This window comes from Nelumbo nucifera, chromosome 3 (assembly GCF_055504915.1).
Source record: "Nelumbo nucifera cultivar China Antique chromosome 3, China Antique-T2T, whole genome shotgun sequence".
Classification (NCBI taxonomy): Eukaryota; Viridiplantae; Streptophyta; class Magnoliopsida; order Proteales; family Nelumbonaceae; genus Nelumbo; species Nelumbo nucifera.
The window spans coordinates 87,087,658-87,105,828 of record NC_142651.1 but is presented as its reverse complement, the minus strand read 5'-3'; the positions used below and the strand labels follow the sequence as shown (position 1 = coordinate 87,105,828).

The 18,171-nt window shown below is 39.1% G+C and overlaps 1 protein-coding gene across 5 annotated transcripts in view; it reads right to left on the bottom strand.

Moving 5' to 3' along the window:
• Nucleotides 1-18,171, bottom strand: part of LOC104613493 (uncharacterized) — a 40,520-nt gene extending 22,349 nt beyond the window's left edge. For 2 of the 5 annotated variants that reach the window (XM_010281323.3, XM_010281322.3), the window contains exons 1-6: nt 17,886-18,165; nt 17,349-17,528; nt 17,209-17,255; nt 11,345-11,410; nt 11,071-11,178; nt 3,527-3,593 (exon numbers count right to left, since the gene is read on the bottom strand). In XM_010281323.3, coding sequence (XP_010279625.1) covers nt 3,527-3,593; nt 11,071-11,178; nt 11,345-11,410; nt 17,209-17,255; nt 17,349-17,528; nt 17,886-17,924 — 507 coding nt within the window. In that variant the 5' untranslated portion in view covers nt 17,925-18,165. Of the gene's footprint in view, nt 1-3,526; nt 3,594-11,070; nt 11,179-11,344; nt 11,411-17,208; nt 17,256-17,348; nt 17,529-17,885 lie in introns of all 5 variants that reach the window. The other 3 variants (XM_010281326.3, XM_088900320.1, XM_010281325.3) reach the window with 3 other exon arrangements.

Genomic DNA, 18,171 nt, shown 5'->3' with positions numbered 1-18,171 from the left:
GGAGGAGGTAACAAGTGGCTGGAAATCGATAGAAGTAGTGTTTCAATGACTCATCTTCAATTTGGAGATGATATTATCATTTTTTGGGAGGAAAGCAATCTAAGGATAGTGAGAAACCTTAAGGATCTAATAATTGGTTTTGAGAGTGCCTCCAACCTTAAAGTCAACTTTGAAAAGCATTGTGTGGTAGGTGTCAATTTGGAAGATAGTGAGGTTGAGTCCATTGCAGCTTTGCTTGGAATGCTCTAATGCCTCCTAGCCCTTGACTTATTTGGGTTTACCTTCGGGTGGGAATCCTAAGGAAAATAGTTTGTGGAATCCAGATGTGGAGAAATTTGAAAAAACATTGGCAACATGGAAAATAATTACATTTCCTTGGGGGGAAGGGTAACTTTCACTAGGGATACACTTACCAATCTTTCGGTGTATTTCCTTTCAGTTTTCAGGATCCCCTCTAAGGAGGCTAGAAAATTGGAAAAGTTGATGAGGGATTTTTTGTGGGAACCAGGGGGTGAAAAAAGGACCATTTACTTAGTTGGGCCTTGGGCGATAGTTAGTCGCGGCAAAGAGGGAGAGGGCTAGGTTTAGGAATTTGGTTCTTAAAAGTGAAGCCTTATTGGGGAAGTGGTAGTGGAGATGACCAGTGGGGAGAGAGTTTGTGTGGCATAGGGTGGTGGTTAGTATTCATGGTTGTTCTAATTCGGGCTAGGATGCCGAAGTATCTCGTCGGGCTACACTATCAATTCTTTGGAATGCAATACATGGCATTCTTTCCAAATTTCTCCAATTTGTAAGGTATGATGTTTGTCTTGGAGACCTAGTTCTTTTCTGGGAAGATAGTTGGGTGGGTAATTTACCTCTCAAAGATATTTTCCCCTCTCTTTACTTTCTTTCCCTTTATAAAAAAGAGCTTATTTCCTCTTTTCTCTCCCCTTCAGTCCTCCCTCTTTCTTTGAATTAGGATTTTGGATTCCGTAGAGGCTTGCAGGAGGCTGAATTTCCTTGTGCCACTGAGTTGCTTTCTTCTCTTGGCAATGTTTGTTTAGACCCTTCTTTGGATGAGAGTGTGGGCCCCTACTTCTCAAGGCTCTGTTACTTGTGCTTCCTTTTTTGAATCCCTATGTTCTAGTGATGTTACTAAGTCTTTCCCTATACAAGAAGTTTGGACTAAGCCTATTCCCCCCACCCAAAATTGTTGTTTTTTTGTTGAGAGGTGTACCATGGTAAAATTAATACCTTGAAAAACTATCAAAAGAAGAGGCCTTTTTTGTGTTTATCCCCAAACTGGTGTATCTTGTGCAAAAGGGCAAAACCCATAGTGAGGATTGCTAGCACTTAATGATTTCCTACCCCTTTTCTGCAGCTCTGTGGGAATTGGGTGTCTGAATTGTTTGATTGTAAGTGGAATCTTCCATCAGAAGTAAAACTGTTGTTTAGCCTGTCTACCTTTGCTTGGCCAACAAAAAGAGGGAGATGCATGTATAGATGCTTCACAGCAGCCACGCTTTGGTCTATTTGGGAATAAAGGAATGCTAGAATCTTTCATGACAACGAGAGGACTCTTTCAGTAGTGAAGGAGTATATTTTCAGTAGTGAAGGAATGCTAGAATCTTTCATGACAACAAGAGGACCTTTTCCTTTGTTGACTTGTGGAGAAGTTGGGCTGAATAGCTAATATATCCTCTAAGAAAAATAAATCTATAGCAGTTTGGGCACCTACTCCAAAAAGTTTTATTAAATTGAATTTTGATGGAAACAGTCAAGGAAATCCGGGATTGTCAAGCATTGGAGGGGTCTTGAGAACTGAGGAGAGCAAACTCTTATCACTGTTGTCAGGCCCGGTGGGAGTAGGTGATTCTACAAGAGATGAGTTGCTGGCTGCAGTACAAGGAATTCAGATTGCCAACCAACTTGGCAATCTGTAGCAGTTTGGGCACCTCCTCCAAAAGGTTTTATTAAATTGAATTTTGAAGGAAAAAGTCAAGGCAATCCGGGATTGTCAAGCATTGGAGGGGTCTTGAGAACTGAGGGAGAAAACTCTTATCAATGTTTTCAGGTCCGGTGGGAGTAGGTGATTCTACAAGGGGTATGAGTTGCTGGCTGCAGTACAAGGAATTCAGATTGCCAACCAACTTGGGGTGGAGAAATTACTGATTGAAGGAGACTATAAGGTGATTGTGGGTTGGTTGCTGAACCCAGATTCAGTTATTTGAAGCTATAGAGGTCTCATAAAAAAAGTAAATGGTTAACAAGATACACTACAATTAGAGTCCAATGGGTGGGTAGGTCGGCAAATGCTTTAGCAGACTCTCTTGCCAAACAAAGCATATCTAGGGAAGAGCTATTTTGGACAAGTTTGTAACTTTTTTCTTTCTTTTCTGTAACGTTTGGGAGAGACTGCACGTCGCGCCTCTCCAAGAGATGCATGTAACAGCTTATCTTCTTTGGTAAATGAAATTATCTTTCAATTATCAAAAAGAAAAAAACATTTTATATTTTACAAGCAAATAAAAGAAACTCTACTTCCTAGTTATGTTGCATTTTCTTGGATAAAAGCAACTCTTGCCAAATTTATTATGTATCAATCTTTGACATTCCACTGGATTCAGATAGAATGATTGCTTATTTCCCATTTTCTCTTACACATTGCATGAAATTATTTGGTATTGTATATTATGAATCTATCTCTTCCCTCAAAAATGTCAATGTGGAAATTATGAAGTTGCATACTTCCTAGTGCATTTGACATATAATCACAATTATCCCCAGCACAACCATTATGGACATATGATGCAATTAAGCTAGAAAAATATGATACAACTAACAGTATCTTATAAAAATGATTCATTTTCTTTGTAACATTCAGAAAAGAACCTTTGCAGAAATATGCCCAAGTTTCCAGGTTTTGCAAACTAAAACCCATATGTTGGGTTCTGATGCTAGTAGCCGAGGCAATGCAACACAGCATGCAGGTAATGGACAAAGTTACAACGCAAAAGATACGTTAATGCAGTAAATTAATAGACTGATAAATTTATAAACTGATTTGCTATATCCCGAATGCACTGTTATATAAGGATCCATGGAGAAAATGTTTACCATATATCTGTAAATATAATGGATCTGGATGACAGTAAATATCAAATAAAATATGAACATACACATATAACAAGGAAACAGTGATTTCTTCTGGTTAAATAAGAATCCTGGGCTAACGGCATGCACACCTTGTGCTTGGTAGTGCTAGTGGTAAAAGAGAAATGCTGAGAGTCAAATAGTACAAGGCATTCCTGTTGCATAGTAGCTACAACATTGTAGATCTTTCTTTCTCTACAATAAATACATTTTATTTCAGAAGACATATTTTTTTTGCTAATTGATACTTCAAAAGGCACAATTAAAAGGACAAATAGGAACTCTATACTATACCTGAAGCATTCATAACTTATTGGAAAATGCAAAGAGAAAAAATCAACAAGTATTAGAAATATCAACCAACATAAAAATAAAGAATTGCATAACAGACCTTTCCTGTTCCTGGGGGCCCAAAAAGCAGGATACCTTTCCATGGTGATAGAAGACCAGTAAAGTACCTAAAATACACATAAATAAGGTTTTGAGATTAATTTCAGAATTTGAAATGAAGACTTCAATTTCATCTTATAATTGGGTTTGCTACATTTGTACATGATTTTGGATTAAAGTTAAAAGATGATGAGCAACTTAAGAAATTTATAACTGTAGACTTCCATATGGGCTTATAGGGATGAAATGAAGAAGTTCAAATGGCTAACCAGCACCATGACCTTGATACAATGGATTAGAAAATAAGTTAATGGGATGGGGGACACACTAGCCAAGCAAGGGGTTAAATCATTTGTATAGAGCTCAGTTGTAGTTTAGTCTTTACATTTGTATTTTTTGGGTGGGGGTGCACCTTGCACCTCTCTAAGGGATGCTTGACCTTTGGGCTTGGCCACTTTCGTTGTTTGGGAGTAGTTGGAGTCCACCAGCAGAAGTTTGCATGCTCTTCAACCATTCTACTTTCTTTTGGCCTACGAAAAGAGGGAGACTTATGTGGAGATGTGCACACGCTGCCCTGATTTGGACTCTTTGGGAAGAAAGGAATGCTGGAATCTTTCAAGAAAAGGAAAGGAGCAGTCGGGAATTGAAAAACTGTGTGGTGACTAGGGCAATACTTTGGCTGAAGAATTTGGAAATCTTTCATCAGTTCTCTTTTAATGATCTTTGGAGAAATTGGTCAGCAGTAGCGAGGTGTTCACCCCTAAAGGACAAATCAATTACAAGCTGGTCTCCTCCATCTGAAGGCTCACTGAAGCTGAACTTCGGTGGAAGTAGCATGGGTAATCCAGGATTATCCGGAATGGAGAGTGTTTTGAGAAATGAGAAGGGAGAGATTCTGTTGCTCTACTTAGGTCCTTTAGGAGTTGGGGACTCTATCAGGGCAGAGCTATTAGCTTCTGTACAAGGGGTGCAATTTGCAAACCAGCTGGGGGTACAGCACCTAATAATTGAAGGGGATTCCTAAGTGGTGGTGGGCTGGTTGAAAAATCCCGAAGATGCTATATGGCGCTACAAGAATGAAATGAAGAAATTCAGTTGGTTGACAAGGAATATGTTGGTCTCTGTACAGTGGGTGGGGAGATCAGCAAATACTTTGTCAAATGTGTTAGCCAAGTATGGGGTAAATAGGGAAGAATTGTTTTGGGCTCAGCTGTGATTCCTGAATTTCTTTCCTAGTTTACCTGTAAGATTCAAGGAGGGGCTGCAGCCTGCGCCTCTCCTTGGGATGTTGCATGAATTCACAACTCTAAATCTCAAGACTCTCAGTCTCAAGGCTCTCTACAGTGGGTCCCATCCAACCAGGCGAACCGTCACTCACCAGATAGGCGCAACCCGAGATACCTGAAGCCTAGTGATTTGAACAGAACAGGGTTTGAAGATTGGTTGAGTGAACAAAACAGCAGTGACGATTCTGATAGAGACGAAACTGTAAGTTTGGGATGTCTGTTTCCGAAAAGCAATAATGATTTACTTGAAATAGAAAGTTTGCATACAGAGCTGTTGTTTTTAGAGGAAGAGATTGAAGAGGCAGGTGGAGGGAAAACTAGAAATGGCAAAGAAAATGGTCCTAAAGCTGTGAAAACTCCTCTTCCCTTCGTCGAGGGAGCTGACCCTGAGTCTAATGAATTACAAGATGTTGGTGGAGAGGGCCAAGAATCGCCATGAGGATGGATGTGGGTATTCCAGTGTCGGAAACACAGAGAAAGGATTTCCAAGTGGGTAGGTTGTCAGGAAGTGATTCTTTCACTATGTCTACTTCACAACTTTGTCCAAAAAGGGGAAAGGCTTTAAAACCATTTGTTGCCTGTCGACAAATCAATTCCAGTGATTCTAGTCCTACCCCCGTCTTACCAGGTATGGGTGTCAATTCTTTTTTAGGTACTGACTTGTGTGCTATGCCTGTAAAAAATATTCCAGCTTCCCATCCAGGAGGTTCTGATGCAAGAGAGAGGGTGATAGTGGAAGGAGGAGAGAGGGTGATGGAAGGAAGTAGTAAGGGGGAGGTGAACAGAATTTGGGAATTGATTTGTACAATGATGGAGGAACTAAAAAAAACGGAAGGATTCTTAGAGAGATGTTGTAGCCAAAATAAGTGTGAACAGGGTAAAATTCTTCCTCAGACATTGGTTGGAAAGGATGGAGAAAAAAAAGAGGATGATTGTTGTATTAGGAAGGGGGGGGGGGAAGGAACAAAGAAGAAAAAAAGATTTGAAGTGGAAAGGCTAATCTCAGACATTGAGGGAGATTTAGAATTTAGTGGTAGAGGGGATAGGAGGAAGGGCCTAAAATGAGGAGATTATGGCCTTTTCATGGGTGTTTTTGCTATTTTGTCTCAATGAAAATTATTAGTTGGAATGTAAGAGGGTTAGGGAGTGCAAGAAAGAGAAGGGTGATCAAAGACCTACTCCGAAGGGAAAAACCCGATATTGTGCTGTTACAAGAATCCAAAATGATGGAATTAGATGGGAGATGGGTGAGGAGTTTTTGGAGGTCTAGAGGTTTAGGTTGGAGCTCGTCTCCTTCTTGGGGAGCCTCGGGGGGGATCGTAACACTGTGGAGGGAGGATGTGGTGGAAGTAGTGGAAGAATTGATAGGCAGATTCTCAGTTTCCATTAAGTGTAAGAATGTAGACGATGAGTGTGTATGGGTCTTAACCAATGTTTATGGCCCTAATTCCTATAGAGAGAGGAATGAGATGTGGGAGGAACTATATGCAATCAAGGGGCTATGGGATGGCCCTTGGTGCCTGGGCGGGGATTTTAATGTCATTAGATTCTCTGATGAAACCAGTAATCCCCAACAGGTAATTACAACAAGCATGAGGAAATTTAATGGTTTTATTGAAGAATGTGAATTGAAGGAAATACCTCTGCTACAAGCCAATTACACTTGGTCCAACCTTCAGGAAACCCCTTTGTGTTCGAAATTGGGCAGGTTCTTATTTAACCTTGCTTGGGAGAATAGTTTGGAAAACTTGGTTGCTAAAGCGTTACCCAGTGTGACCTCCGATCACTGTCCTATCCAGATAGGTACTGAGTTTTTTCCTACAGGACCCAAACCCTTTAGATTCGAAAATATGTGGCTTACCCATCCAGATTTTGTAAAAAAAGTGAAGGAATGGTGGGGTGAGGAGGAGAGGGGGTTACGATGGAAGGGGATCAAGTTTCATAAGAAATTAAAAAGGTTGAGAGCCAAAATAAAAGAGTGGAATAGAGATCATTTTGGTAGAATTAAGGAGCAAAAATTGTGCCTAATCTCTCGAATAGAAAACTTGGATGTAAAGGAATCTCAAAATGGGTTAACCGAGGAGGACAGAGTGTTAAGGAGACAATTGAAAAAGGATTTGGAAGAGGTGTTACTGAGGGAAGAAATAAGTTGGAGACAAAAATCTAGACACAAGTGGATTAAGGAAGGCGATGGAAATACTAGATTTTTCCATGATTTGGCAAATGGGAGACGAAGAAAGAATCTTGTGACAAAGCTAGAGATAGGAGAGGAGGTGATTACCAACTAGGATGACATAGCCAGAAAATTTGTGGACCACTTCAAATTGATTTATAGAAGACCTTTGAGTGAGAGAGCAGTTGTGGAAGGGGTGGAATGGCCAAGAATTGATGACGGAGTGGCAAAGTAGCTGGAAAGGGATTTCGAGGAAGAAGAGATTAAGAAAGCCATCTTTCTAATGGATAGATCCAAGGCTCTAGGTTCAGATGGCTTTATAATGGGTTTTTATCAAGACTGTTGTGAGGTGTTGAAAGAGGGTTTAGTTGAAGTCTTTAAGGAATTTGCAGACAATCACATTATAAGCCATGGAATCAATGCCACCTTTTTGGCCTTGATACCTAAGAAGAATGATGCCAACCACCCAAAAGATTATAGGCCTATTAGTTTGGTGACAAGCATCTATAAAATGCTGGCTAAAGTGCTCTCGTTAAGGATCAAAACAGTCCTCCCTTCTATCATTAGTGAAACCCAAGGGGCTTTCATTCAAGGGCAACAAATAACAGATCAGATCTTAATTGCAAATGAGTGTGTGGAGGAAATGAAAAGGTCTAGGAAGAGAGGTTTCATTTGTAAATTGGATCTTGAAAAGGCCTATGATTTGGTGGACTGGGAGTTTCTATTAGAGGTTATGCGAAACTGTGGATTTGGGGACAAGCGGTGTAGTTGGATTTTTGGGTGTATCAGTACCTATCACTACTCTATTCTGGTAAATGGTATGGTGAGGGACTTTTTTCCAACTTGCAGGGGTGTCAGGCAAGGGGATCCACTCTCACCCTTCCTTTCTACCTTAGTAGCTGATGTGATTAGTAGGATCATTACTAAGGCTGACAGTGAAGATGCCATTAGGGGTTGGAGAATAGGGAGACACCAAGTCCCCGTCACCCACCTTCAGTTTGCAAATGACCTAATGATCTTTTGTGAAGGAGGTTTTAGCGAAAAGGTAGCAAACCTAAAGGAGCTAATCAAAGGATTTGAAAGTATTTTTAATTTGAGAATTAATTTGGAAAAGAGCTGCATAGCGGGTATAAATTTAGAGGTAGGGGAGGTCGAGGCTATTGCGGAGTGTCTTGAGTGTTCCACCTTTGCTTGGCCTATGTCATATTTAGGGCTTCCTTTAGGGGCAAATCCTAGGGAGAGTAGATTTTGGACCCCAGTGATAGAAAATTTTGAAAAGAGATTAGCCTCATGGAAAAGGAATTATGTCTCTTTAGGAGGGAGAATTACCCTAATAAGAGCTACCTTGGCTAACTTACCTACCTATTTTTTGTCTGTATTTAGGATACCAGTTAGGGAAGCTAGGAAACTGGAGAAGTTGATGAGAGATTTCTTATGGGAGCCGGGACAAGGAAAAAAGGATCACTTGGTTAATTAGGAAATTGTGTGCAGAAGTAAAGAAGAGGGGGGTTTGGGACTTGGGAGGGTAACTAGAAAAAATCAAGCTCTATTAGGGAAATGGTTATGGCGATGGCCATTGGAAAGAGAGAGATTGTGGCATGAGGTGTTGGGAAGCATTCATGGGAGGTCAGAGAATGGATTGGATGCTGGTGTATCAAGGCAAGCTAAACTAGCAGCACCTTGGAAGGCCATTCACAACACCCTTCCTCAATTCCTCAATTTTATCAGGTATGAAGTTTGTTCTGGCAATACTGTTCATTTTTTGGAGGATATTTGGGTAGGAGACACACCTTTAAAGGATTTGTTCCCTTCGCTATTTTCTCTTTCTTTGTACAAAAAAGAAGTGGTCTCAAAATTTGTCTCACCTTTGGGAACACCCTTAGATCCTACTTCGGATTTTGGGTTTCGTAGAGGACTTAGGGAAGATAAAATTGAATCTCTTTCTGTCTTGCTTGGTTGTCTTAATCAGGTTTGTTTGGATCCCTCCAAGCCAATAAGAGGGTATGGACTCCTAGACCCAATGGAACATTCACTTGTGCTTCTTTCCTCAAGTCCCTCTCTCAACTTTCAACTCACCAACCCTTTCCGTCAAAAGAAATTTGGTGCAGGCTAGTTCCCCAAAAAATTATGGCATTTAGTTGGGAAGTATTCCATGGGAAAGTAAACACTCTAGATAACCTACAAAAGAGAAGACCTTTCCTTTGTATTTCTCCTAATTGGTGTATCCTCTGTAGAGCTCACGGTGAGAATTGTTACCACCAATTAATATCTTGTCCCTTTTCTACAGACCTTTGGGCTTGGCTACTTTCGTTGTTTGGGAGCAGTTGGAATCTACCAGCAGAAGTTCACATGCTCTTCAACCATTCTACCTTTTATTGGCCTACAAAAATAGGGAGAATTATGTGGAGATGTGCTCGTGTTGCCTTGATTTGGACTCTTTGGGAAGAAAGGAATGCTAGAATTCTTCAAGAAAAGGAAAGGAGCAGTCAGGAATTGAAAGACTGTGTGTTAAATAGGGCAATACCTTGGCTGAAGACCTTGGAAATTTTTCATCAATTTTCCTTTAATAACCTTTGGAGAAATTGGTCAGCAGTAGCGAGGTGCTCATCCCTAAAGGACAAATCAATTACAAGCTGGTCTCCTCCATCCGAAGGCTCACTGAAATTGAACTTTGATGGAAGTAGCTTTGGTAATCCAGGATTATCCGAAATGGGGGGTGCTTTGAGAAATGAGAAGGGAGAGATTTTGTTGCTCTACTCAGGTCCCTTGGGAATTGGGGACTCCCATCAGGGTAGAACTTTTAGCTGTTGTACAAGGGGTGCAATTTGCAAACCAGCTGGGGGTACAACACCTAACGATTGAGGGGGATTCCAAAGTGGTGGTGGGTTGGTTGAAAAATCCTGAAGAGGCTATGTGGCATTACAAGAATGAAATGAAGAAATTTAGTTGGTTGACAAGGAATATGTTGGTCACTGTACAGTGGGTGGGGAGATCAGCAAATACTTTGTCAGATGTGTTAGCCAAGCAAGGGGTAAATAGGGAAGAATTGTTTTCGGCTCAGTTGTGATTCTTGCTTTTCTTTCCTAGTTTACTTGTAAGATTCAAGGAGGGGCTGCAGCTCGCGCCTCTCCCTGGGATGTTGTATGAACTCACTCTAAATCTGCTTCTGAATTAATAAATTTATTATCATTCATCAAAAAAAAATTCACAACTCTAAATTAGCTTCTGAATTAATAAATTTATTATCATTCATCAAAAAAAAATTCACAACTCTAAATTAGCTTCTAAATTAATAAATTTACCATTATTCATCAAAAATTGTTGTTTTATTAATAAAATTTATTGTCACTTGTAAAAAAAGGAAATTTATAATTGTTTTGACCATTCGATATCACTAAACAAGTGATCTAGTCTTTTTCAATTTTTTCATTAGGTATATTTGTATAATATATAAAATAAATAAAAAAGAGAGAATAGAAGCAAAAAAAAATCCCCTCATAATACAAGTGTATACTATTAGTTCAGGTAATGAATTTATAACTGCTTACCCCTTCTATGTATCAAAGAGAATAGATTCCCAGTCATTACAAAAATTTGAAAGACATCGTTTCCTTCAAATTTGAAGCCAGACAAAATAGAAGCCTAGAAGAAAATTTGAAAATTGGAAGCTTCCAAAGTCGATCTTTCCATTCACAACTTGGCCTAGACATCGTTTCCTTCAAAAATTCTGTTATTCCATATGAGACTGGAAATTAAGTACCGCCTTTTTTTGCTAAAGCCCCTTTTAGGCTCTTAATCAACTAGACTTGCTAGATCATTCAAGATGATCCCAAGACTTGTACTTACCTTTTGCTTTTCCTGTTTCTGTTTTAGGTGGAACTTGACTAATTTACAATCATGTATCTTTGTTCAGAACTTTCAATTTCAGTAATATAAGGAAGTATCTTCAACAGAAATTGACATCATTTTGGTTTTGGATACTAAATTAATCATTTTATAAAGAAAAATTAAAAAATTACTAAAGAGAAGGATAAAAGAATATTGAGCTATTTCAATGGCTTGATCCACATAAGTGAAAAGACCTACTTGGGATACTTAATAGGCATGACAACTGCTTCCTTTAGAAGTCTTTTGGCATTCTCTAACCCCTTGATGCTTTCCCACTTCACATCTGGACTTCCACGGATAATGTCCCTGGTATAAAAGCAAGAAATGAGAAACAGCATTAGTAGATTATATAGATTGTAGTTGGGAAACACAAAATGTAACCAATACCAACTTAAAGGTGAGTATTATGAAGGTATAAAGCTTTGGCATTTTCAATTACCTACATACTGCTTAGCCAAAAAATATATATTACCTACATAAACTCTCAGCCAGTGCACGTGTTTCTGCAGACTCCAATGGTGGGAGCGAAGGCTTCTGCCTGCAAATTTAAACATGAGAAAGCTCAGCAGGCTTCTCCAAGAGAGGCTATGTTGGTACAGTTTTATACTATTAAAGATAAAATATCTTATTGTGTCATCACAAAATTAAACCCTTCATAAAACTTCATGTCAGAAAAATGATCTAGAAGGAAATAACCATAAAAAACTCCAACAATAAAGCCTTAGGAAAATGAATTTTGGAATGCATCATAGTCTCATAGAAAGGATTATTACGGTTACTTATATTATACATTTTACACATGGTTAACAAAATTGCTGTATTCAGAAGTTGACATTTTCCCCATTTTCTTCATTCCCATGGCTCATGGAGGTGGTTAGTGTATTCATATCTACATAAATTCAAATTGAGGCCAAGGGGTTTAGCTTAAAATCAATATGTAGACCTAATCAAGACATCTATGAGGGTAAAACAACCAATGTTAGAACTCCTATGGGAGGCATCAGAGTTGCAATTCTGATGGTAATCAGCAAGGCTCAAAACTTAGCCCTTATTTGTTTGCACTAACCATGGATGAATTGACTAAACATGTTCAGGAGGGGATTGCATGCTTTATTGATGGCATGGTATTAACTGATGAAACTAGAGAGGGATTAAACACAAAAGTGGATCTATGAAGTATGAATAAATGTCTTATAAACATGAGGTCTTAAAATAAGTGCTCATTAGGTAACCCAGGGCCCTCTGGAGTTGGGGGAGCATTCAGAGATGTGGAGGGTAGACTGGTCGCATTATATTCTGGTTCAATAGGTATGGGAGACTCACAAGGTTTGAGGTTAGTCCTGCTTCAAGGTTTGAGGTTAGCTAGGAAGTAATGGGGACTCCACAATCTTGAGGTGGAAGGAGACTCCGAGTTACTAATAGGATGGCTGCAGACAAAATGTTTGGGAGTATGGACTTATAAGACAGCAAATGAGGGAAACTTCTTGCTTAACAAGGGAAGTTGGGGCTCTATTTAAATGGACCAGGAGATCAGCCAATGGTTTAGCTGATAACTTGGCAAAGCAGGGGACCCTTAGGGGTAATCTTTTATGGAATGTGTTGTAATCTTTGAGATAAACTCTAGGGTCAACACTCTTGTTGTGGGTGCTTGACATTTGTACTCCTTAATATAACTTATAAATGAAAGTTACCATTTCCAATAAAAAAAAGAGGCCTTAAAATAAGTACGACCAAAATAGAATATATGCAATGAAAACTTAGTAATAGTATGAATAGAAATATGGGAATATTAAGAATTGGGGACTAAGCGATATATCAATATGACCAATTTTTTACCTTTTGTTTTAAGGTAAATAAAGAAGAAAATATATTGAGATTATAACACAATATACAAGACTGCTTGGTGATTAGGCGAGGTGAGCCTCCAAGGGCACCTTTACATCAGCCACAATTTTTTTAATCTTTTTGTCTTCTTTACTCTCTTTGTAATTCCAATCCCAAAATAAACCCCCTTCAACCTAAACTGAATCAGGAACAGCTCGATAATTTCTTTGGTGTCTAAATCGTCTAACTACACGAGAATGGACCTCAACATTCTTCCTTTCCCCAAGATTATCATTAATCCTATCTAACTCTAAGATCGTGCTCTTCTCAAACACTTGTTCTGCTTCACTTGGTAAACAGTCTTGCTTCTCCACCTCTGTTGTTGTAAAGACTCTAGTATGAGTCAAAAAAACCTTCACTCTACTCTTGAAAAGCCCACCAGTATTTTCTTCCACTTTCTTTTGATGAGTAATGGAAAATTTTATTAATTCAGAGATTCAAACTGATACAAGCATCCTTTTGAGAGGCAGGAGCTGCAGCCTCTCCCAAACAGATTGCAAAAAGGAGCAAAAATCAATCAAATTACAACTTAGCCCAAAACAAATGTTCCCTACTTGGCCCTTGCTTGGATAACCAATCAGCCAATGCATTTGTCAATCTTCCCACCCACTATATTGTCACAAACATATTTTGTGTCAGCCACTTAAATTTCTTGATTTCATTCTTATACCACCACATAGCTTGCTCCAGGTTCTTCAACCACCCCACCACCACTTTGGAATCCCCCTTGAATCAATAGTTGCTCCACACCTAATTGACTTGCAAACTGCACCCCTTGTAGGGCAGCTAGTAATTCTACCCTAGTAGAGTCCCCAATCCCCAAAAGACCCAACTAAAAAAAATACAACCTCTCCAAATTCATTTCTCAAGGCACCCCCCATTCCAAAGGGACCTGGGTTGCCTTGACTGCTCCCATCAAAATTTAGCTTCAAAGAAACTCCAGGAGGGGGTACCCAACTTGTCGATACCCTATTCTTTAAAGCTGAACGCCTAGCTACTGCTGGTCAATTCCTCCAAATATCGTTGAAGGAGAAATAGTGAAATAACTCCAAAGTCTTTAACCAATGTATTATTCAGCACACACTCCTTTAAATCTTGACAGCTTCTCTCCTGTTCCCGGAAAATTCTAGCATTCCTTTCTTCCCAGTATTTTCTTCCACTTTCTTAAAAGCTTTCCTAGCAAGATCTTCTCCGCCCAAGAAAAATAAACCTAGTGTTTTACTCACCTCCACCTCTTTGCTAATAATTGTTTTTTTTTTGATAAATGTCTTTGCTAATAATTATTTCCAAATCAACTGTGCTTTCAACTTCATGTGTTTCACCAATCAGAATCGCATCTTCCTCCACATCAATTTCAGCCTCCAAATCTTCATCTATAGGTTTTGTTCTGTACATCTTTTTCCTATGGTTGACCTAAGAACCTTTAACCCCATTCACTTCATTCTCTTCCCTTCCATCCGCTCCTCCATTAAACCATTCTTTTCCTGCTCCTTCCCCAAGCAAATCTTAACTGAGTTTGCACCTATCCTTAAATCCTCTCCTCATCTTCATCTTCCTCTCCTTCCAAATTCTCCGAAGCTTCTTCCCTTCCACTTATAACAATCAGTCAAGTTCTTTTCCTGTTATCTTCATCCACCTGCTGAAACCCACTTTCTTCAAGAGAACCCAGCAGCTTGTCCAACACCTCATCTGCAAACCCCTTGTCCTTTTCTTCATCAGCTCCTTAAAGATCATCAGACCCCGACTCTGCAAGACCGAGCCCAATGATCGTCTCCGTATCAAGACAAAAAATGTTAACTACTCTCCATACGGATCCATCTACACTTCCAGAAGAAGTACTGAAACTTTCTCCACAGCATCGGCAGCTTCCTTTTCCCCCAACTTCAATGAAGAAAAGGAGAGGGGCCTCATTCAGACCTAGCAGCTTCTCACTTTGTCCCAAGTCGGTCAAGTTCTCATGGAAAAAAAGGGATACCTTGACTCATTCCCCTCCTTAATACCTCCCACATGACCACTAAAAGCACCGACGAGCCATTCCGACCCATCCTAGTAGAACCAAGCCTATGACAAGTCATCCCCCTCTTCAAATCTTTTCGACCCTAACTCAACATCTGGCCCAAATTCCTTAGAACCAACATGTAGCCCACCATTACAAACAACCTTCTCACTAGCTAATTTAATATTGCCATGAGATGGACTACAACCCATAACAAGGAAGAGATTGAAGCGAAGGACACCCATAGAATCAGAGATAGATGGGAAATAGGGTGCATCTAGATTCTAGAGTCCTATAAATGGTTATAAGGCTAGTGTTATTGCATAAAACTAAATTTTGGCCAGTCAAGAAGCAACATCTCCAAAAAAAAATAAGTGTAGATGAAATGTGAATCTTGAAATGGGTGAGTGGGAAAACCAGAAATGGTAGAATCCTAAATGAACTTATTTGAAAGAACCTAGGAGTAGTTCCAACAGCTAATAAAATGAGGGAAAGTCAACTAAGGGGCCTTTTGATAATGACTGAAGTTGTTGAGATAAATTTATTGCTTTATCTTTTAGTGGATAAAATAATTACATAATAAAATATTCAAAGGTAGAGTAATCTATCCAATTTCAGCTTCAGCCATAAAGGAGTCCACAGCCTCCTTAAAAACTTATTCACTAAAAAACAAAGTAATAAACTTTTCAGTTTAGTCATTTCATCTGTTAAAGAACAGCCCCTCAGATGGTTTGGCCATGTTTTGAGAAGACCAGCTACAATACAGTACTACTGCATAATTTGAAGAAATGATCTGTTACAAGTTGAAGAATCTAGAAGAGCTAAGTGTAGGAGTAACCATGGGCTGAGACAGGCTTCTAAAACAGACTATGAATAATCAGCCCTACCAAAAAGGGCATGGGTTCCTTTTCCAAAAGAAAAGAGGAACATGGGTTGAAATAGTGAGAAATGATGACCTTAACATAACAATGGATAGAGCATTGAACAAAGCGGAATGAACTGTTGCATGGACTCCCCTAAACGGACGATGTGCCAATGTCGAACAGGCATCAGAATCCAAAACACCATGAGTTCTTGAGGACACTTCCATGGAACATTTCCCTTTCATCTCCTAGATTATTTGACATAAATGATAGTAAAGGATGAATGCCATTTTTCATATCAACCATTACTCAGTAACAGAGGCAGCATTTAAGACCCTTTTTTTGCAGATATGTAATGCTAGAATTCAAAAAAAAAAAAAGTATGAATCTAATAGTATATGCTTTTCAATAGACATGTGCACAAGTCCATGTTTTATCATCTTGCTGAGTCAGACTCTTGAAAACGTATCAGATTCTGACTCCCCAACCCCCATGTCTGTGTTCATGCAACACTAGTGGAATGGCAGAACATCATATAGTTGTTAACCCCATATAGTTGGAATAAGGTTTAATTAAGTGTAAAAATCAATATGCACAAGAAGTTCTAATAATTTTCAAAAATAGTCCCAAAAATATGTAAAATAATACAAAAAATGTAATTACAAGTAATTGGTTTTCTCCAATTCTTATTTTCATCCTTATTGCTTGATCTACACATAAATTCTTCTATTTAAAATATATCTTACAAATATTTAAATATCAGAAGAAAGCAATGTTTTGAAAAGCATGGAAGGTGTATACCTGGAGGTGACCCCAAAAAGTCCTAAAGTGCATGCCAGAGACATTGATGCCTATGAGGCATACGCCTCAAGTGCATGAGACGTGTTATAGGTGTACACCTCATACAAAAAGATGGAAAGAAAAGAAAAGGAAGAAGGAGAAGGAAAAAAAATAAGAAAAGAAAGAAAGGCTGTGTTTGGTTGCAGTGTAAGTTCTGATTTATTTTTATTTCAAATTTTATATTATTTTGTTTAATTGCAGTACAAACGGAGTAAAATAAGACCTGGAGCAGAATAAAGTAAAGCCTAAAACAAAATTAAACCAGAATTTACATTCTGTTCAATTGCATTTCCATGCATTTGTACTAGTTCAAACAAAATTGCACTAACCAGATTTCGGATTTTCCGGACAGGTTCCTAAGTCTGAAAATGACAAAATGTCAGCTCACACACAATTGTTTAGATGCTTAGATACATGATTCATTTCAGAGATCAGCATCTTTCTCTACAAGAAAATGGGAAACGTTGGTTGTCTACCAGGAAAACCCCTATCCAGCCTCAATGACTGGAATTCAACTACTCACATTTGTCATTCTGAGTTTTCAAACGGATTCATGTTGTAAACCTATAAAGGCATGCAACAGTTACGCTGACGCAAATATTATAAGTCATTCAATACAACTTGCAGAACTTCACCCTTGATAGGCCTGATAAACACTGTGAAATCATAAAATTGGTATTTACAATTAGAAAACGCGCATAATGAATTTCAGCATTGGAAATAGTGAATTAGTGATCCATGAAGTGGGCGTACGGTCTTTCGGAAGGAATTCCATTAAGTTGTGATGGGCTTTTTTTCTCCTGGAAAAACAAAAAAAGAGTAATCATTAAAATACTGCATCAATGATAAGAACGGCATAACCCCCTTCATTCAATGCAATAGAGGCAACTAACCTGACGCCGGAACTCCTCATAGATCGCCATATCAGATGTGTTCTTGACGTGCCCAGTCCCATTGATTGATCCATTTGAAGAACTCCCATTACAAGCAGCAGTTTGATCAGCCCCTGCAGCCTCCTTCTTCTCAGGCTCCCTTTTTCTCCCAAACTTTGCATCATAAAACATCTTAAAATCCTTAAAAGAAGGGAAAAGAATATTAACTAAATAAAGAAAGAGATTCCAGCAAGATTCTACTTCGCTCGATCCGGTGATCCACACATGCACAAGCCGAAGTCAATGAAAATTCAAACAGAGAAGAGTGATGACATACATTATAAAACAGTAAATGAGAAGACCTAGCCGTAATTCGGAAGAACTGAGAAAGGCCAGATGACACTTAAGGGGAAAGTCTATGAACTTATCGAAGACAAGATCGACATCAACAGAAGAAAGAAAGCAAGAAACCCAGAAAACTCATAATCTCGAATTAATAGAGAGCAAGAAACCATCGAAACTGAAAAAAGGGGAGGAAACCAAGAGGAGATTCATTACCAGGAATGACCAGCGAGTGAGAGAAGGCTCCTCCGCCATTGCCGTTGTTGTCGAGAGAGGAAAGGAGACGGAAAGAGAGAGATCCCCAAATTCACTCTCCCTCTCTTTCTTCTCTCTGTTTCAAACCCCCTCCCTCTCTCTCAATGATCAGAAAGCACTTGACTCTGTATTAAACTAGTAAGAGCGTGATTTTTCGTCGTTCCTCGTTTGGTGGTCTCTGGTCTATTACAGAGAGGACTGAGGAGTGCTGAAAATGAAATGAGTAATAGAGAATATGTTCATGTGC